Below are 21,588 nucleotides of genomic sequence, written 5' to 3'. Positions count from 1 at the left end.
CAGAGTTCCTCTGTGGAGATGGGAGAACCTTCCAGAAGGACAACCATCTCTACAGCACTCCACCAATCAGGCCTTTATGGTAGAGTGGCCAGACGGAAGCTACTCCTCAGTAAAAGGCACATGACAGCCCGCTTGGAGTTTGCAAAAAGGCACCTAAAGAATCTCAGACCATGAGAAACAAGATTCTCTGGTCTGATGAAACCAATATTGAACTCTGGCCTGAATGTCAAGCGTCACGTCTGGAGGACACTTGGCACCATCCCTACGGTGAAGCATGGTGGTGGTGCGGGGATGTTTTTCAGTGGCAGGGACTGGGAGAATAGTCAGGATCGAGGGAAAGATGAACGAAAAAAAGGACAGAGATCCTTGATGAAAACCTACTCCAGAGCGCTCAGGACCTCAGACTGGGGTAAAGGTTCACCTTCCAACAGGACAACAACCCTAAGCACACAGCCAAGACAACGCAGGACTGGCTTCAGGACAAGTCTCTGAGTGGCCCAGCCAGAGCCCGGACTTGAACCCGATCGAACATCTCTGGAGAGACCTGAAAATAGCTGTGCAGCGTTGCTCTCCATCCAACCTGACAGAGCTTGATAGGATCTGCAGAGAAGAATGGGAGAAACTCCCCAAATACAGGTGTGCCAAGTTTGTAGCGTCATACTCAAGAAGACTCCAGGCTGTAATCGCTGCCAAAGGTGCTTCAACAAAGTACTGAGTAAAGGGTCTGGATACTTATGTAAATGTGATATTTCAGATTTTTTTTTGGAATAAATGTGCTAAAAAATCCAAACCTGTTTTTGCTTTGTCTTTATGGGGTATTGTGTGTAGATTGATTAAATTGTAATTTTTTTCCTCATCCATTTTAGAATAAGGCTTTAACGTAACAAAATGTGGGAAAAGTCAAGGGGTCTGAACACTTTCAGAATGCACTGTACATTACTGCATTCATCTTAAGATTGTTATGTGAGACAACACTGTGTGAATGGGTGTGTCTATGTGTGTCTGTCTATGTGTGAGTGTGTGTGTCTGTCAATGTGTATCTGTGTGAGTGTGTGTGTGTCTATGTGTGTCTGTGTGAGTGTGTGTGTGTGTGTGTCTGTGTGAGTGTGTGTGTCTGTCTATGTTTATCTGTGTGAGTGTGTGTGTGTGTCTGTCTATGTGTGTCTGTGTGAGTGTGTGTGTCTGTCTATGTTTATCTGTGTGAGTGTGTGTGTGTGTCTATGTGTGTGTGTGTGTGTGTGTGTGTGTGTGAGTGTGTGTCTGTCTATGTGTATCTGTGTCTATGTGTATCTGTGTCTGTGTATCTGTGTCTATGTGTATCTGTGTCTATGTGTATCTGTGTGTGTGGGTGTTTCTGTGTCTATGTGTGTGTGGGTGTTTCTGTGTCTATGTGTATCTGTGTGTGTGGGTGTTTCTGTGTCTTGTGTCTATGTGTGTGTGGGTGTTTCTGTGTCTATGTGTATCTGTGTGTGTGGGTGTTTCTGTGTCTATGTGTATCTGTGTGTGTGGGTGTATCTGTGTCTATGTGTATCTGTGTGTGTGGGTGTTTCTGTGTCTATGTGTGTGTGGGTGTTTCTGTGTCTATGTGTATCTGTGTGTGTGGGTGTTTCTGTGTCTATGTGTATCTGTGTGTGTGGGTGTTTCTGTGTCTATGTGTATCTGTGTGTGTGGGTGTTTCTGTGTCTATGTGTATCTGTGTGTGTGGGTGTTTCTGTGTACTCTCCATCACTGATGTCATTTAGGCCCGAACATATTCACTTTGATCCCTCTCTCTTCCCCCTCTCTCTTCCTCCCCCCCTCTCTTCCCCCTCTCTCTTCCTCCCCCTCTCTTTTCCTCCCCCCCTCTCTCTCTCCCTCTTCCCCCTCTCTCTCTATCTCTTCCCCCTCTCTCTCTATCTCTTCCCCCTCTCCCTCTTCCCCCTCTCTCTCTATCTCTTCCTCCTCTCCCTCTTCCCCCTCTCTCTCTATCTCTTCCCCCTCTCTGTCAGCCTTATGCCTTAGAGTTGACGTGTTATTTGCATGGCGTGAGCAGCGACATTTGAACATGTAAAGAGCTTGAGTCTGTCTATAGAAAGGTCATGCCTCTGTCACACCGTTCACTCACATCCATTCCTGTTTGTTAAGAGTGTAAACATTAGCTCAATATTTTGTAAATAAGGCAATGAGGTTATGACATAGAGCCACCTAATTTGTTTACACTTTAGGCAGAATGTAAACACACACACACACACACACACACACACACACACACACACACACACACACACACACACACACACACACACACTCCTAGTTTGTCACCTCCTGTGTTTACTGAGGTCACACTGTGTGTCTCTGAACAGGAAGGGACTCCATGCTGTTAGCTGGTACTTCCTCTTGTTATAGATAGCCCAATAGGAGGTCCAATTCTCTGAGTATGTCCTCAACCACCTGTTTGAGAGACTGCGTGTGAATGTGTGTCCCTGTGGGGAAAGGAACTCCATGATGATAGCTGGCAGTGGTACTTCCTCTTATTATAGCCCAATTGGAGGTTTCATTCTCTGAATAGGTCTTTAACCACCTGTTTGAGAGACTGTGTGTGTGTATGACTGATTACACTTTCTCTTAGGGACTTGAGTACAGGCCTCTAAAACGTTCCTACTTCCTGTATACCACTTCCTGTGTACCACTAAGGCCTTCTGCAGATTTCCACTATTTCCCCTAAAGGGTTGTTCTGTGTTCTCATATAGATCACTAGTGTCCTATTGATCTAGATAGAATTAACTATAGTAGTTTTATTTACTGAAGAATACATTCATTTGGTTAGTACTGACTGTGGTTACCAAACAGTTTTACTCTCCTAAAAGCTGTTTCCATTTTAGTAGTTGGATTGAATAACTGATCATTTGTAACATGTCTTTCTCCCTCTCCTCTCTCTCCCTCCATCAGAAATGGAAGAAGAGCTGGTTTGTCCTCTACCCAGCCAGTCAAAACGGCATCGCTCGCTTAGAGTTTTTCGACTGCTCAGGGGGCGGGGCCAGCGACAAACCCAACACCAAGAAACTAGACAAAAAGGTAGGTTCAAATCCCTGATTGGACAGAGGGTTGTAGGTCAAATCCCTGATTGGACAGAGTGTTGTAGGTCAAATCCCTGATTGGACGGAGGGTTGTAGGTTCAAATCCCTGATTGGACAGAGGGTTGTAGGTTCAAATCCTTGGTCAGACGTAGGGCTGGGCGACATATCGAATTCATTCGATTAATTTCAATTTATGTTTTTTGCGCGAAATTCCAAATGCCTGTATCGCATTTGAGCGTTTATGTCCGCTTGTTCTCATGTTGTCTTGCTGGTTGTCTCCTTCGCTCCTGCTGTGTCCCGTTTACACCAGAGATCTGGATATAATGAAGAGATGCACGTCTCTGTCCTAACAATGAGAGTCATTGTCCCAAAGGCAGGAAGGCAGGCAACAAGTTTAGGTCCAATATAAGCCCATAGAAACACACAGGTCATATTTTGGACAGATTTAGGTGAGAGGTTTGCGTCGCCTCTTCCTCTATGGTTTACACACACACACACACACACCAAGCCCTTCCCCCTGCCTCTCATGCCAACAAAGTTGAGAGATCACATCAACTCGCTATTTGCATTCGAGGTTTGGTCCAACAAAATGGGTTATATGGACACCAAAACACATGAAGACATTATTTCACTGTAATAGAGGAGAAGATACCTATTCAAACAATACTCTTTTTATGTCTCAACTACTCCAATTGCGCACAGAACAGACACTAGTGAACAGACACTAGTGAACAGACACTAGTGAACAGACACTAGTGAACAGACACTAGTAAACAGACACTAGTAAACAAACAGACACTAGTAAACAGACACTAGTAAACAGACACTAGTGAACAGACACTAGTAAACAGACACTAGTAAACAGACACTAGTAAAATGAGAGTATCAATGAACATTGATTCTGGAAAATGAATGCTCAGTTTGTAGCGAGCGGCATTGGGGTACCCACGTACCGTTAGCAGCATTTTAGTCAAACACTGTTATACTAGCTGTCTAGTCTGTCTTTTATACATGTGAAATAAGCATAAAACATAATTATATAACTTGTTCTCATTTTGAGAAATAAGGTAGGCCACTTGATTTCAACATCTGAACAAAGTGGACAGGTTAGCATGCTGTTCAAACAGTTGGAGACGGACAGAAATGGGTGGTCATAATAATGAAACTGTTCAACCTCGTTAGCTAGAAAATAGATCCAAGTTGGCTACACTTGAAATATAAACATTAGCAACTCACTAGCACATGGGCTTGTGCTTGACAGATTGTTTAGGAGAACTGTGTTAGTTTTCTATAATGGCTGCTACCAGAAGTTGGTCATTATTAGTGAATGTCAATTATGAGACGTGTTAGTTTTCTATAATGGCTGCTACCAGAAGTTGGTCATTATTAGTGAATGTGCATTTTGCATGGTTCTGGTTACATCTGTAACAAAAAGGGCATTTTTATAAAACAGTGATTATTGCAACAAAAAAACAGGTTCAACTACTTTGATAAAATAATTATACTTGTGGAAGGCTTATATTTAGCCTAGGTATAACTTCACAAGCCCTGAATTCATAAGATTATTACTGACTGTTTGAAATGCAGTGTATTGGACCTTTAATTATACAACGCTTATTTAGATATATGTCGTGAATCGCCCATAACTTTTAAAAACTGTAAATATGATTTTTAGGCCATATCTCCCAGCCCTAGTTGGATGGAGGGTTGTCGGTTCAAATCCCCGGATCGATGGGAAAATGTGGTAGGGGGAGGGGCTTGAGGGGTTGGGTTGAAAGTTCAAAAATAAGAATGAATTTTTCTGTCCCAAAGACAATATATGAATAATAATCTCTATCTCTCTCTCCCCTCCACTGCTCTGTCCCTCTCTCTCCTCCTCCTCCTCAGGTTATCCGTCTATCAGATTGTATCTCTATCCTCCCTGCCCTCACTGAAGCCTGTCCCAAAGACAATATGTCCGCCTTTTGTGTGGAGACCAACGACAAGACTCATGTGCTCGCTGCAGAGAGAAGCGTCAGCACAGAGTGGGTGGAGAAGATGTGTGAGATCGCCTTTGGGGTATGAGTGAAGAAACACGTTGGTCTCTCTCTCTCTCTCTCTCTCATTATTTCTCTCTCTCTCCCTCTGTTTCTGTCTGTTTGTATGTCTCTCTGTCTTTGTTATTTATTTTTTTAATCCTATTTTATAAAAAATAATATTTTTTCCCAACAGACACGGGTGCTCCTGTGCTATGTGGGTTTTCAGTACCAGATACTGAGGTCACTTCCTTAGGCCTTCTAGCCGTTTAGCCTTTTAGCCGTTTACCTTCTAGCCGTTTAGCCTTCTAGGCGTTTAGCCTTCTAGCCATTTACCTTCTAGCCATTTACCTTCTAGCCATTTACCTTCTAGCCTTCTAGCCATTTACCTTCTAGCCTTCTAGCCATTTACCTTCTAGCCTTTTAGCCCTTTAGCCTTCTAGCCGTTTAGCCTTTTAGCCGTTTACCTTCTAGCCTTCTAGGTTTAGCCTTTTAGCCGTTTACCTTCTAGCCTTCTAGCCTTTTAGCCGTTTACCTTCTAGCCGTTTAGCCTTTTAGCCGTTTACCTTCTAGCCATCTAGCCGTTTAGCCATCTAGCCGTTTAGCCTTCTAGGCGTTTAGCCTTCTAGCCATTTACCTTCTAGCCATTTACCTTCTAGCCTTCTAGCCATTTACCTTCTAGCCTTCTAGCCATTTACCTTCTAGCCTTTTAGCCCTTTAGCCTTCTAGCCGTTTAGCCTTCTAGCCTTTTAGCCTTCTAGCCTTTTACCTTCTAGGCGTTTAGCCTTCTAGCCGTTTAGCCTTCTAGCCATTTACCTTCTAGCCTTCTAGCCATTTAGCCTTCTAGCCGTTTAGCCTTCTAGCCATTTACCTTCTAGCCTTTTAGCCGTTTAGCCTTCTAGCCGTTTAGCCTTCTAGCCATTTACCTTCTAGCCTTCTAGCCGTTTAGCCTTCTAGCCGTTTAGCCTTCTAGCCATTTACCTTCTAGCCTTCTAGCCGTTTAGCCTTCTAGCCGTTTAGCCTTCTAGCCATTTACCTTCTAGCCATTTAGCCTTCTAGCCATTTACCTTCTAGCCATTTAGCCTTCTAGCCATTTACCTTCTAGCCGTTTAGCCTTCTAGCCATTTACCTTCTAGCCATTTAGCCTTCTAGCCATTTAGCCTTCTAGCCATTTACCTTCTAGCCGTTTAGCCTTCTAGCCGTTTAGCCTTCTAGCCATTTACCTTCTAGCCATTTACCTTCTAGCCATTTAGCCTTCTAGCCATTTACCTTCTAGCCGTTTAGCCTTCTAGCCATTTACCTTCTAGCCATTTACCTTCTAGCCATTTACCTTCTAGCCATTTAGCCTTCTAGCCGTTTAGCCTTCTAGCCATTTACCTTCTAGCCTTCTAGCCGTTTAGCCTTCTAGCCGTTTAGCCTTCTAGCCATTTACCTTCTAGCCATTTAGCCTTCTAGCCATTTACCTTCTAGCCGTTTAGCCTTCTAGCCATTTACCTTCTAGCCGTTTAGCCTTCTAGCCATTTACCTTCTAGCCGTTTAGCCTTCTAGCCATTTACCTTCTAGCCGTTTAGCCTTCTAGCCGTTTAGCCTTCTAGCCATTTACCTTCTAGCCATTTACCTTCTAGCCGTTTAGCCTTCTAGCCATTTACCTTCTAGCCTTCTAGCCATTTACCTTCTAGCCATTTAGCCTTCTAGCCATTTACCTTCTAGCCGTTTAGCCTTCTAGCCGTTTAGCCTTTTACCTTCTAGCCGTTTAGCCTTCTAGCCGTTTAGCCTTCTAGCCGTTTAGCCTTCTAGCCATTTAGCCTTTTACCTTCTAGCCGTTTAGCCTTCTAGCCGTTTAGCCTTCTAGCCTTTTACCTTCTAGCCATTTAGCCGTTTAGCCTTCTAGCATTGTAACGTTCCCACCCAAACTTTGAGTACAGGATGTAGGCTGGATATCAGTTAGAGATGTTCACTGAGAAGGAGAAAATGGAAGATACTCTTCAGACAGCGTGGGAGTTTAGATTCACTCAGTGTTTCTCTCTCTCTCTCTCCCTTTCTCTCTCTCTCTCCCTTTCTCTCTCTCTCTCTCTCGCTCTGTCTGTCTCTCCCTCCCTCTGTCTGTCTCTCCCTCCCTCTGTCTCGCTCTCCCTCCCTCTGTCTCTCTGTAAGGTTGTAAAATGTGTGGGAAAGTATGATTCTTATGTCAGTCTGAATTATAGCAATAACTGAATCAATTAATAATTTCTCTATCCCACCTCTCTCTCTCTCTCCCCACCCTCCCTCTCACCTCTCTTTCTCCCCACTCCTTATTTCTCTCTCTCTCAGGGGGTTAGTGGTAGCAGCAGTAGCGTGTCTGACTCTAACGGAAAGACTAATCTACAGATGGCTGAGAATCTCATCTATTCCAGCCGAGAAGAGGGTAAATACACACACACACACACACACACACACACACACACACACACACACACACACACACACACACACACACACACAGCCACTAATACCCCATGAGTTTTGTGAGTGCATTGAGCCTGTAAAAAACACTTCTGAAAACAGTGGTTATGGAGTAATCATTTCTTAGCAACGTTCATATCAACAAGACTCTGTGGAGACAAGGCGTCCATTTTGTCAGGATTAGCTTTCTTAATCAAATCACCTGAGTGTCCCAAGTTGTCAACACAGCCCCTCCCTTCCACAGACAGTGGACAGTGAGAGTCTGTCTGTTGACATGTATTTATATGGAGAAGCTGGGGGAAGGTACAGAATTTCAAGGTTTTATTATTAATTAGACTGTCTTGTAAACGTTCCCAGCTAAAAGCTGAATTGCAGTATACAGACAAAAACGAAGAAGAAGATGGAGAATGAAGTCTTAAAGTTCTGTTGAGAGGGAAAAGCATGGTTGTACAGCGTTCATCGCTATGGTGATGCAACAACTGTCACTTTCTGTTAAAGGCTGACTGACAAACCAAAAGGCCAAGGGTTAAAAAAAAAAGATTTTAAACCACAAGACCTGCAGTTTTATTTGAATCTAGAATTGTTTCATTCTACTTCTAACTTCCCTTTACATTTAAATTGCTAAACAGATAGTGAAAATAGTATGGAAGGCAAGTCTTCTGAACAACACTCCTGCTTTCTCAGTCTGTGTTCTTTGTAGACTAGTTCCTGGCATTGGGTTCATCACTATCTCTAGAGGAAAGTGGAGACAACTGGAGAAAACATTCTCTCTCGAATGAAGGTTCGATTTATGGTTTTGTCCCTTACTCCTCCCTCTCTCCCCCTCTACAGTGAATGAGTTCTGGGTAAGTGTGCAGAGGACCGAGGCCTCAGAGCGTTGTGGTCTGTTGGGAACCTACTGGTTGAAGGCCGACAACGACAGTCTCATATTGAAGGAGTCCAAGACCAAGAGCAGTCTACTGATCTGGCCCTACAAACTACTGAGGAGATATGGACGTGACAAGGTGGGGTTATATATAAACACACACACCAGCTTTTTCCATTAGGAAAATGTGGCGCCCGACAACGCGGTCATTTGAGAAATGTACCAGACCCATATGGATTGGGTGAGTAACCCATTAGAGCGGTCCAACCACGGTGCTCAGAAAGACAGAAATAACATTTAGATTATGGGAATTCATATTAACAGAACATACAACTCCTGTAATGAAGCAGCCAAGAAAACGTCATTTTCAAACATATGCCAAAATACAATTTGTGGGAAAACCCCACTCTAAACAGAGCCCTTGATGGCAGCAGTATATAACAGAGATGAACATCTCCTTTAGAAACGTAGAAAGATGGTGAATCTGAAGATACAGCAGCTAGGATGGGTTGCTAATATGACTAGGATTGTGCTTTTGGCTTCTGGACAACGAATGAAAGAAAGTTCAAATGAAAACCAATGGAACAGGAGAGAAATGGCATATGAGGAAGTCTTTTCATAGGCAGCGCGTGACAAAAGGCCTAGCTGATTATTGAGTTGCTGCTGTCAGTGAAAAACATCTAAAATATGTGAAGATAATGTGTCTTCAGTATCATTTACAATGTTGAGACAAGAAGAAGAGAGCCTATAGCCATGTCTCTCTCCAGAATGCACACAGTTCTCCAGAATGCACACAGTTCTCCAGAATGCACACAGCTGTCTCCTGCTAATTTTTGAACATTCATTGTTTAATTTCATAACCATCATTTAGGTGTTTGTATTTATATTTTGCTGGGATGTAAACTGCCGAGGGCCCAAAAAGGTGACACTTTTTTTTGTTGTTGCACTGAAACATGTTATAAATCCCTGCTAGGAGGAAATACAGGTTTTAACTAAGATGATGATCCACATGATCAGTCTCTGTGTGTAAAATAAAAAGGGGTTCATGTGAACTCAACTCACAGCTCAAAAATGTATAGAAAGCAATCCAATGGTATTTGTTGCCTAGACTTTACTGCAAATTACACTCCTGCCTTGCGAACAAAACAAACAATAAACTAATATTGCAGTTAACCATGACAGCCTTTTTAATAGAACACTTGTAACCACACACATAAATATTGCACTTGGGGGAAAAGACATCTTAAAGTACAAATAGAATGAAACAAACATGCATTCTATTTTTGCTCTATCATAGTGGCCTCTATAGTAGACATCGATCAAGTGCACAAGGCTACGTTTCTGCAAAAATAATGTTCACTGACTATTGAGTGCACCTGAATATAAGCCGCACCCACTGAATTAAAAAATATATATTATTTTGAACATAAATAAGCCACACATGTCTATAAGCCGCAGGTGCCTACCGGTACATTGAAACAAATGAACAAAAATAAATAGGCTTTAACGAAACATGGCTTGTAACAAAAAAATAAAAAATGAGCAGTAAGCTTTAGTTGTCTTTTTGCACTGAGTCAATTCCTCACGCTGCTGTTTCCAACGTCTTATCATCGACTCATTAAGACCAAGCTCCCGTGCAGCAGCTCTATTTCCTTTTCCAACAGCCAGATCAATCGCCTTCAACTTGAAAGCTGCATCATATGCATTTCTCCGTGTCTTTGCCTTGATGAGGGTGACAAAATGACTACCGTAATCAGAATGATGGGAAGTTTGACAGCGCTCGATTTAATCTAAAACAGTAAACAAAAGTTGTTTGACCTTAACCTGTTCGGCAATTTCATTGGTCTAATGAAAGCTTCATGCCGCCAAAAAACTGAGCACGTCACAGAATGTTTTTTGTGGGAAAAAAATTTGAAAGCGGGAAAAATCCATATATTAGCCGCGTCATTTTTTGAGCCGAGAGGTTCAAAGCCTGGGAAAAAAGTTGCGGCTTATAGTCCGGAATTTACGGTAATAATTCCCCCTCACTCAACAGTGTTACTGTGAAGTTCAACACAACAAAAGCAATATTATTACCATGTACACTTTCTACCTGCTGTGGACATCTGTTCTGCAATGTGTTAGCAGAGCAGGATACCCTTTGTTGGAATAATTTATCTCGTTCAGGCAGAGAGTACACCTGACATACCCCTTTTATCCACTGTATTGAAAGAAGGAAAGTGTGTGGTGTTCCTTTCACCTCTATAGCGGCATCCAGTTTAAGCCAGGTCCAGCTACACATGATCCCTGAATCCACTTGTTTATTAACAAGCAACACCTAATTTTCACCTAATTCTCTCATTCTGAAAATTAACCACATACTGTAGAGGGAAAACATTAGTTCACAGATAGTAGTTAGTTCGTTAGCTAGTTAACTAGTTAACATTTCACACAGATTGCAAGGGTCCAGTAAGCAACTAACGCGTTATAACTTGAGGAACGGCAAGGAGTCGTATACCAGTTAAATACTATAGCGAATTGGTTAGGTTACTAACGTTAGCTCATCTGATGTTGTAACGTTAGCTAGCTAGCTAACGTTACCTGTCAGACTTAATTAGCCAGCTAATTTTCACACCATAAAGTCAATTATTTGATCCGTTAAGTTGGCTAATGTTACTCAACATTTCTCTGGCTAGCTAACGGAAAATTCGATCCAAGCTAGCAAGATACAATACTTGTTCCACCACACTTTCGTCCCTCACCTCAAACTTTCTAAATGACAGTTGTTTTTCGGTTACAGCTCATGAAGTACTCTTCATCACCTTCTCACCTACCTCTAAGTTATCGTTCAACCAGTAGTCCTCCAAAGCACCCCCCCCCCAAAAAAAAAATATTTTCTCATCGGATCTACACGAATCACGTAGGTCACCTATTTTGGATTCAAAACAGCGAATTTCACCGAAAGGTGACTAGTTTTGCATCCCTGATTTTGTTTAGAGTCCTCTATGTGAGCAATGAGCACGGGTCTGGTTTCTCTTGTTAATGTTGAGGGAGCCCTGCACACCTGGGCAAGCATAGAAGAAGCCACTAATAAGCTGAGCTTCTCAGTCATCTTTCTACACTTTTTTTTTACATCCATTGTGAATGATAGCCTAATAGTTTCTCACAGTAGGCCTATTTGAAAAACATCGGAACCAACTATCAGAACCGCACAGTAGGAAGAGCTGAACAGTTTGTCCCATGCTTCACCTATAGCCAATGGACTGTGTGATATAATGCTGACATGGAGGTAATAGGCATTATAAACCTGGGGAAACGGGCAAACACGATTTTAAGAAAATTAACTGTAATTTCTTAAGGAACCGGTTGACTTTGTCTTTTAGCTAGCTAGGTCTTTTTAATTTGTCTAAATTTGCACACAATCTCCCAAAGCCTCGGTGTGAAAAAGCTAAATATCATGGTCAGATGATCCCATATATCCAATAGAAAAGTCAAAATACCTTTCCCTTGCGCAAAAACAGCTGTCTGACCCGATACAATGGTGCACTTCACTAGCGATAGCTCAAGTCAATACAGATAGAAAGGGAGGCAGACAGGCGGAGTAGATAGATTAGATTAATGTGATTTGAAATAACTGGAATTTTTTATCGGTAGACTATATTTTCTACTGTTTTTATTGGTTGGTTTATCTATATTTACTTAGTTGACAATGGACGTTATAGGCCAACGGCTGCATTGGCCATCTCTGAGTTCCATCAGCTCGTTTAGGCTATTTAGCTGGAAATGATTACGGTTTATCAATGTGTCCATATGGAAAAAGCTGGTGTTCTCACATTAGTGGAATTTTTAACTTTTTAACTTTTTATCATTTTAATTACGATTTTTATGATTAACAATATGACAATTATTTTGAGAAACGAAAAAGTTATTATTGAAACTGTTCCACGAAAATGTGCATATGAAAATTATAACTGGCATGCAAATGGTAGGCTATGCTTCCGCAAACATGAAACTCACGCGCTCTCTATGAAGCCTTTATAGAATAATTACCTCCACATTTTGATGCTGGGATTTTCATGCAAGGTAAGACATGCCTCTCATAATATTGTAATGAAACAGGCAGGGAGCAGGCCTCGAACACTCGACCTTCTAGCCCGAAGTCCAGCGCGCTATCGACTGTGCCCCAAACGCATGCTCAAGCGGCAGGGTCGATATCCGCGCTTATAAACCCAGGGTCGTTACAATATGAAGTAAAACATTCAGGTTTCAAACATTTATCAATTAAACATATATACAGCCTCCAGCTCATATTGTAAAGTGGTGGGGGACACGCTGACAGTCTGCCTAACATAGTTTATTTATCGACTTTTCTTTTCTTTTTTACCAGCCAAAAGCCTGCAATTATTGGCTAACGGAACCTGACACACAGGTGTATGGATGCCGAACGCACTCACACACACTCTCATTTTAACATTCTGTAATTTAAAGGACATGTTCAACTTCATAAAAAACATGTTTTCCTGTTTTAAGAGGTACATTTTTATTTTTTTACTATAGTCAAGTGCTAAATAAAGTAACAGGGTTGACGATTTCTTCTTAAATGAGCCTTAAATCCCCTTGTGAGAGGGAATGGAAGCTTGTTGTGTGCAACAGGAAGTTGCAATTGAATGCAAGCTTCACACATTTTTTTGTCATTGTTAATTCATTTCTAGCCTCTCTGTCTATGCATAACAGGTCTGACGTGTTTTTCTCAACCTGCTCAGTTTTCCACCTCCAAACACCAGAGTAGAACCGGCTCACCTGCTTTCACTCTATGATTTGAATATTCAATGTTCAATGGTTTATTTTTTTTAAAGGAGTTGTGGCTCAGTTGGTAGAGCATGCTGTTTGCAACGCCAGGGTTGTGGGTTCGATTCCCATGGGGGACCAGTATGGGGGGGGGAAATGAAATGTATGCATTCACTACTGTAAGTCGCTCTGGATAAGAGCGTCTGCTAAATGAGTAAAATGTAAATGTAAAGGAGTAGTTTCACCATCTTAAAACGAGAGGTCAGTTCATGTAACAGGGTTGACCTGAAAATTAGTTACAGACGTAAATTTAATCACTAATTAAATAATTAATAATATTCGGAACTGATTTTGTCAAAGCAACAAAATAACTAGGGCTTTACAATGATGGTGAAAACTTGGGAAAATGTTGGGATTAAGTAAGGGATTAACATTATCCTTAGAAGTGACACAGTGTTGCTGAATTCTGGCACTTTAGGAAGCCTATATTCATATAAAAATCAGATTGATTTAATGTAAAGGAAACCCAAAAGTAAATGAGGGATACAAATACAAAAAAATGAAGGTATTTTATCAATGCAAGATATTTAAACTTGCTTAGATGTAATTTTTTTTCATTGAAACAGGACAGCGTCGCCATTGTTTATACACATATATTTTGTTGTTGTGGTAATGTTGAAATAAACATGTTTCCAACCCCCAAATTGCACACTCAAACTGTAAATATATTGTAAATGTTTTAATGTATTGTATTATCAATTAGAAAGTACGACATGAATTTGTCTATATTTTTATATATATATATATATTATACAGATACAGCTACCTGAGGTTATTACGATTACCACTACCTGAGGTTATTACTATTACCACTACCTGAGGTTATTACTATTACCACTACCTGAGGTTATTACTATTGCCACTACCTGAGGTTATCACTATTGCCACTACCTATTACTATTACCACTACCTGGGGTTATTACTATTACCACTACCTGAGGTTATTACTATTACCACTACCTGAGGTTATTACTATTACCACTACCTGAGGTTATTACTATTACCACTACCTGAGGTTATTACTATTACCACTACCTGAGGTTATTACTATTGCCACTACCTATTACTATTACCACTACCTGGGGTTATTACTATTACCTCTACCTGAGGTTATTACTATTGCCACTACCGATTACGATTATCACTACCTGAGGTTATTACGATTACCACTACCTGAGGTTATTACGATTACCACTACCTGGGGTTATTACTATTACCACTACCTGAGGTTATTACTATTGCCACAACCTGAGGTTATTACTATTACCACTACCTATTACTATTACCACTACCTGGGGTTATTACTATTACCACTACCTGAGGTTATTACTATTGCAACTACCTATTACGATTACCACTACCTATTACTATTACCACTACCTGGGGTTATTAATATTACCACTACCTGAGGTTATTACTATTGCCACTACCTGGGGTTATTACTATTGCCACTACCTATTACTATTACCACTACCTGAGGTTATTACTATTGCCCCTACCTATTACCACTACCTGGGGTTATTACTATTACCACTACCTGAGGTTATTACTATTGCCACTACCTATTACTATTACCACTACCTGGGGTTATTACTATTACCACTACATGGGGTTATTAATATTACCACTACCTATTACTATTACCACTACATGGGGTTATTACTATTACCACTACCTATTACTATTACCTCTACCTGGGGTTATTACGATTGCCACTACCTGGGGTTATTACGATTACCACTACCTGGGGTTATTACTATTACCACTACCTGAGGTTATTACTATTACCACTACCTGGGGTTATTACTATTACCACTACCTGAGGTTATTACTATTGCCACTACCTATTACTATTACCACTACCTGAGGTTATTACTATTGCCACTACCTATTACTATTGCCACTACCTATTACTATTACCACTACCTGGGGTTATTAATATTACCACTACCTATTACTATTGCCACTACCTGGGGTTATTACTATTACCACTACCTGGGGTTATTACTATTACCACTACCTGGGGTTATTACTATTACCACTACCTATTACTATTACCACCTACCTGGGGTTATTACTATTACCACTACCTGGGGTTATTAATATTACCACTACCTATTACTATTACCACTACCTATTACTATTACCTCTACCTGGGGTTATTACTATTACCACTACCTATTACTATTACCACTACCTGAGGTTATTACTATTGCCACTACCTATTACTAGTACCACTACCTGGGGTTATTACTATTACCACTACCTGAGGTTATTACTATTGCCACTACCTGTTTACTATTACCACTACCTGAGGTTATTACTATTGCCACTACCTATTACTATTACCACTACCTGAGGTTATTACTATTGCCACTACCTATTACTAGTACCACTACCTGAGGTTATTACTATTGCCACTACCTATTACTAGTACCACTACCTGAGGTTATTAATATTACCACTACCTGAGGTTATTACTATTGCCACTACCTATTACTATTACCACTACCTGAGGTTATTACTATTGCCACTACCTGAGGTTATTACTATTACCACTACCTATTACTATTACCACTACCTGAGGTTATTACTATTACCACTACCTATTACTATTACCACTACCTGAGGTTATTACTATTACCACTACCTATTACTATTACCACTACCTGGGGTTATTACTATTACCACTACCTGGGGTTATTACTATTGCCTCTACCTATTACTATTACCACTACCTGGGGTTATTACTATTGCCACTACCTGAGGTTATTACTATTGCCACTACCTATTAATATTACTACTACCTGGGGTTATTAATATTACCACTACCTATTAATATTACCACTACCTGGGGTTATTAATATTACCACTACCTGGGGTTATTACTATTGCCACTATTAAGTGGTAATTCCATTATTAAGTGACTAGTGTTCCATTATTAAGTAACTAGTGTTCCATTATTAAGTAACTAGTGTTCCGTTATTAAAGTAACTAGTGTTCCGTTATTAAAGTAACTAGTGTTCCGTTATTAAAGTAACTAGTGTTCCGTTATTAAAGTAACTAGTGTTCCGTTATTAAAGTAACTAGTGTTCCGTTATTAAAGTAACTAGTGTTCCGTTATTAAAGTAACTAGTGTTCCGTTATTAAAGTAACTAGTGTTCCGTTATTAAAGTAACTAGTGTTCCGTTATTAAAGTAACTAGTGTTCCGTTATTAAATAACTAGTGTTCCGTTATTAAGTAACTAGTGTTCCGTTATTAAGTAACTAGTGTTCCGTTATTAAGTAACTAGTGTTCCATTATTAAGTAACTAGTGTTCCGTTATTAAGTAACTCGTGTTGGCAGCACTGTTGGAGCTCGGAACACACGCATTTCGCTACACCTGCAATAACATCTGCTAAATATGTGTATTTGACCTGTGGGTTTTACTACATAACCATGACGATGACTTGTTTTCTTTTCAGTCAGCGGCTTTAGAGATGCTTTTTAGGAGATTGGTGTTGTTGTCAGCTGCTGTTTTGTTTATATTGCCTGATGTCTTGTCTTATGAATCATATCACTTTCAAAATAGAATTTCACAGACTAGAGACAATAACACTGAGTCATTATACATTTATCTTCAAAATAAGAGTCAGAATAAAATGAAAGCTTGTTTGTCCCTCTCTCCAGGGGATGCTATCTGACCTCTAGAATGTAGATGATGTTGTATAACATTGTTTGTTTGTTTCTTTTGTTTTCAGGTGATGTTTTCGTTCGAGGCAGGGCGGCGCTGTGAATCTGGTCCGGGGAACTTCAACTTCGAGACCAAACAGGGTAACGAGATCTTCCTCATCGTGGAGCAGGCCATCCAATCACAGAAAGCCCTGGCCGAGGAGTGCAACCTCGGCTACCATTTGAGCAGCCTGGAATCCGATCCTGGCCCTGCCCTCATTCAGCAACGCAGCGCCGTGGCAACGGGAGGTGGCCTGGTAGTCGACGGCAACACCAGTAACCGGGATCTGGATGGGGATTCCAGTTCCGGAGGGAGTAAGCCCGGATCAGCCGATGGAGTGTTCGGGAGGAGGGAGGGAGATGGAGGCAAGAGCCAAAATCAGAACCAAAAAGGGAGGAGTTTACCAGAGCCACCTCCGTTGGTGATAGGAATGGGGGGGACGCCCCCGCGCTCGCCCATGCCTCGAGGAGGTTAGTCTCATCATGTTTAGTGTACTTTTAGAATCATACTCATTTTAATGTGACTAGGGGTTTTGAAAAAATGCCTAAAATTAGATGTATTATTGTAATTCTAAGTAGGAGGAGGAAGTTGTGATGTGATTATTGTATTTGAATTGTAAACGTTTTGATGTTTTTGCTCTCTTTGTTTTAAGTACTTTGATTGTTGTCTTTTTTCGTGACTGTGTGTCCATGCTGATGACTGACAAACCGATTTTAATATTGATTAATACAATATTTGTTGTCTTAGGTAAAGGAGTAGGAGCAACCTCGTCTCAAGAGGAACAGGGAAGTGTGTACTCTGAACCGGCTGACTCTGTCCGTCTCTCCTCTCTCTCTGCCGGCGACTGTCTCTACTCTGACCCTGTTGATACTATCAAGACACAGACCTCAAACCTTCCGATCCCCACCCCCCGACTCCGACCCCTCGGCGACGAGGGAGGGGTCACCGGGATTGGGGGTCGTAACCATGGCAACAACCAGCTCGATCCCCTCTATTCGGACCTCTATGATCGAATCAGTTTGGATCTGATACAGAAGATGGGTGTTATGGGGCTGGAGGAAGGGAGAGGAGGGAGAGGAGGAGGGGGGAACATGCGTTCTCTCGGGGGTCAGGCGGAAGGAGCATCATCATCGTCACTCACCGACGCCGAACACATCTATGATGAACCAGAGGGGCGAGCAGGAGGTGGTGTTTTGGGAAAAGGCAGCCCTCCTCCTCAGCCCCACGAGGGGCTGTACAACCTGCCTACAGACAACTACGCAGTCCCCTCCTATGGAAAACAACCACAGCCTCCCCTCGTCATCAGAGGACCAGGGGGCTCCAAGTGGCCACCCAAGCCTGCTACCACCCCCAAGCCCAAAAAGGCTGCTCTTCCTCGGAAGGATCCCGTGCCTCTGCCCCTGGGGAAGGCTGGGCCTGGAGGTCCAACTAACCTGAACAATAATAACAGTAGTGGAGGTTTTGGAATTGGAGGAGGGGCCTGGGGTGTAGTTGGGGGAGGGGGAGACAGGGCCAGGGGTGTAGGTGGGGAAGGAGGTGGGGAAGGTAGGCACACAGAGCTGTACAGTAAAGTGTCAAGACACAAGCCCCCTCCCAATCCCTGGTACCCCCACACCGGCCTGCGATCCCCTGATATCATCTATGACAATCTGGGAGATATTTAAGCCCCTAAACAGGACTGGATGGTTGTATTCATGAGGCACCAAATGGAAGAAAACGGACTGAAACAGTGAGGACAACCTGGACTTGTCCCATAAGAAACTCCATTTTGAACACGACCCAGGAGATTTAAAAAAAAGTGGTGGCTTGATCTTGATCTTCTCCTGTTGCATCTTGGGACATGTAGTTCAGGGAAGACACATACCATGGTAGCACGCAAAGCTAACCAAGAGGACATGGGATGTGTGTGTGGAATGTTTGGTCAAACACAAAAGTTAGCCAACAGAAACCTCTGTGTGGCTAAGCAGACAGAGACACAGTTTGTGTCCCAAATGGCACCCTATTCCCTAATATAGTGCACTACTTTTGACCAGGGCCCTATAGACCCTGGTTATAAAAGGAGTGTACTACATAGAGAATAGGACGCAAATTTGGGACGAACACTCAGAAGTGGGAAATACTTATGTGGCTTGCAGCAAGTTGAGTGTTCTGCGTGTCAGCGGGAGACGTCTGTGTGTGTGTGTGGCTGTGTCCATGTTGACTATGCACTTACTGGAAAGACTATAACATGTTTCTGCTTTGTAAAGTGATATGATATGATGCTAATCACTCATCATAATCTGTAACCTTCAGACATTTTAGAGCAAAAACTGTGATTCTTATTTTTTCATTTTTTTTTTAACTTCATCATCACGTCTAAACTATGGAGACTCAACTGTTGGAGATCCAGAACTTATGAAATAGGGACATGCAGAATTGGGACCTCAATGCACACAACATGTGATTGTTTTGTCTGTGTCCCAAGTGGCACTATGTTCCCTATTTGGTGCACTACTTTTGACTAGAATATTATGGGCCCTGGTCAAAAGTACTGCACTTCATAGGGAATAGGGCACCCTTTATTCGTTTTGTTTGTTGTTGTACCGATCTCCAGCTACTAAACATGTAATGCAGATGTGTGTTTTTGTGTGTGTCAAAAACAGCTGTGCTGTGTTGTAAATATTATAAAAATTCTATTAATAAAAATCGGAGAAAAAAATCTACCTATAGTTAGTGTTTTCCATCTAAAGCAAAATTCATTCCAACTACAGTGTCACAGATTGAACAGTCGTTGGCTGCTGAATTGAGAAATCTATTGGTCAAAAGAATCTCAAAACAGCTCTGTGTGTGTGTGTGTGTGTGTGTGTGTGTGTGTGTGTGTGTGTGTGTGTGTGTGTGTGTGTGTGTGTGTGTGTGTGTGTGTGTGTGTGTGTGTGTGTGTGTGTGTGTGTGTGTGTGGAGTATCCCTATAGAAATAGTCAGATAAGACTCGAGGGGAATCTTTTTTATTTCTTTGACAGATGTGACCTTTGGATTGGACCAGAGTGGGTTTTGTAACGAGTTGAACCAGAGTTTAATGAGTAAGACAGAAGTTATGTCTGCTCCCTCGTTTCAAAACTACAGGTTAAACTGTGCGAGGGGTGTGGTGTGGTGTATGTGGGTCTGTATAGGTTGAAATAGAGAGGTCAAAGTGATGGACAGACTAGGGATTCAGATCCCAAGGTAAAGGAGCTTGAGGGAAAGAGGGAAGAGAAAGACAGGAAAGTTTGACAGAGAAAATGGTGAGACAATTTAAAAAAAGGAGAAAATGTTTGTGTGAGAAGGTGACGAGTGAGGAAAAGGGAGAAGGTATGAGAAAGAAAGGGTGACAGAGGGAAGAGCGAGACAGACAGGAAAAGGCCTAGAAACAGTGCGTATAACAGCCAACCAGACACTATGTTAATTTAGCCAGCAGTCTTTCATCCAAGCCAATTTACTTTGTTTTTTTAAAGTATTTTTTTTTATGTTTTTTTTTCCCCTCTCGTTTGTTTTTTTTCTGAGGTCTTGGTTAAGATTCACGGCATGCTAGTGCTGGCGTCCCTGGAACGTTGCTAACAACAACCAGACAACAGAACGCCACAGTGAAAAGAAAGAAAGGAATCTTTCAGGTCAATTTCATGGCCTCGGTAGCAGCCGGTCGAAAACAACAAAACAAAATGGGGATTCTAGAAAGAATAAGATGTCATAATGCTATCGTTGAGAGCATGAACACTCAAGCCACCTCTTCTCTCTCTGTCTGTCTCTCTCTCTCTACTGTCTCTCTCTTCTCTCTCGTCTCTCTGTCTGTCTGTCTTCTCTCTCTCTCTTTGTCTCTCTGTCTTCTCTCTCTTTGTCTGTCTCTTCTCTCTGTCTGTCTCTCTCTGTCTCTCACACACACCTTTAACCTTATTTTTAAATAGATCATTCACACATTAAATGTATTGTCTCACTCTGTGTTATTGTGTGTGGGGACTGTCTGCTATATTTCAGCCTAGCTCCAGTGGTTTAGTTTATTCAGTGAGGAAGTGCCTAAATGTTTCTCTCCTCCTGTGCTTTCCCTTTGACCTTTTAGACAGCTGTTATGGTTAGTGCTATCTGGGGTTCCTTGGGACGACCCTAAACATTAACCAATGGGGGTGTCCCAAAGATCTCATCTGCGCCATCACTTCATTTAACCTAGTGAGTGTCTGACTGTGTGTGTGTGACTCTCTCTGTTTGTGTGTGTGTGTGTCTGACTCTGTGTGTGTGTGTGTGTGTGTCTGACTCTGTGTGTGTGTGTGTGTGTGTGTGTGTTAAAGCCCGGATGCCTGATAACATCCAGCCCATCACCCAGCAGGTATTTTCAATTAGCCTCTGTGTCCCGTGTGTGTGTTTGTACCGTGTCTGTGTGTGTCTCGCCGTGTGTTTACAGCTGTCCTGTCTCCCACGCGTCTGCCATCAAGGCACACAAGAAGCTGAGTCACTCAGATCTCTTCAATCTGTATGCATGTGTCACAAGATGGTTATTTCTTACATTATTAGCCCAGGAAATGTTTTGTGTTATTACACACAGCCGGAAATAACTTTTGAATATCAGAGCGGTGGTAACTCACCAGCATTACGGCTATATGACCAGGAATACGACTTTCCCGATTTGGATCCTTTGTTCGTACCCCCCTGGGGAATTGAACTTA

General features: G+C 41.8%; 1 protein-coding gene across 1 annotated transcript in view; it reads left to right on the top strand.

Annotated features, from left to right (window-relative positions):
* dok1b (docking protein 1b) overlaps positions 1-19,620 on the top strand; it is a 28,644-nt gene extending 9,024 nt beyond the window's left edge. Inside the window, exons 2-7 of the mRNA XM_014156655.2 lie at positions 2,929-3,054; positions 4,944-5,114; positions 7,382-7,475; positions 8,345-8,517; positions 16,947-17,388; positions 17,666-19,620. Coding sequence (XP_014012130.1) covers positions 2,929-3,054; positions 4,944-5,114; positions 7,382-7,475; positions 8,345-8,517; positions 16,947-17,388; positions 17,666-18,582 — 1,923 coding nt within the window. The 3' untranslated portion in view covers positions 18,583-19,620. The remainder of the gene's footprint in view (positions 1-2,928; positions 3,055-4,943; positions 5,115-7,381; positions 7,476-8,344; positions 8,518-16,946; positions 17,389-17,665) is intronic.
* The last annotated feature ends 1,968 nt before the right edge of the window (positions 19,621-21,588 follow it).

This window comes from Salmo salar, chromosome ssa18 (assembly GCF_905237065.1).
Source record: "Salmo salar chromosome ssa18, Ssal_v3.1, whole genome shotgun sequence".
NCBI lineage: Eukaryota > Metazoa > Chordata > Actinopteri > Salmoniformes > Salmonidae > Salmo > Salmo salar.
The sequence above is the reverse complement of the archived record's forward strand: the minus strand, read 5'-3'. Positions and strand labels throughout refer to the sequence as shown.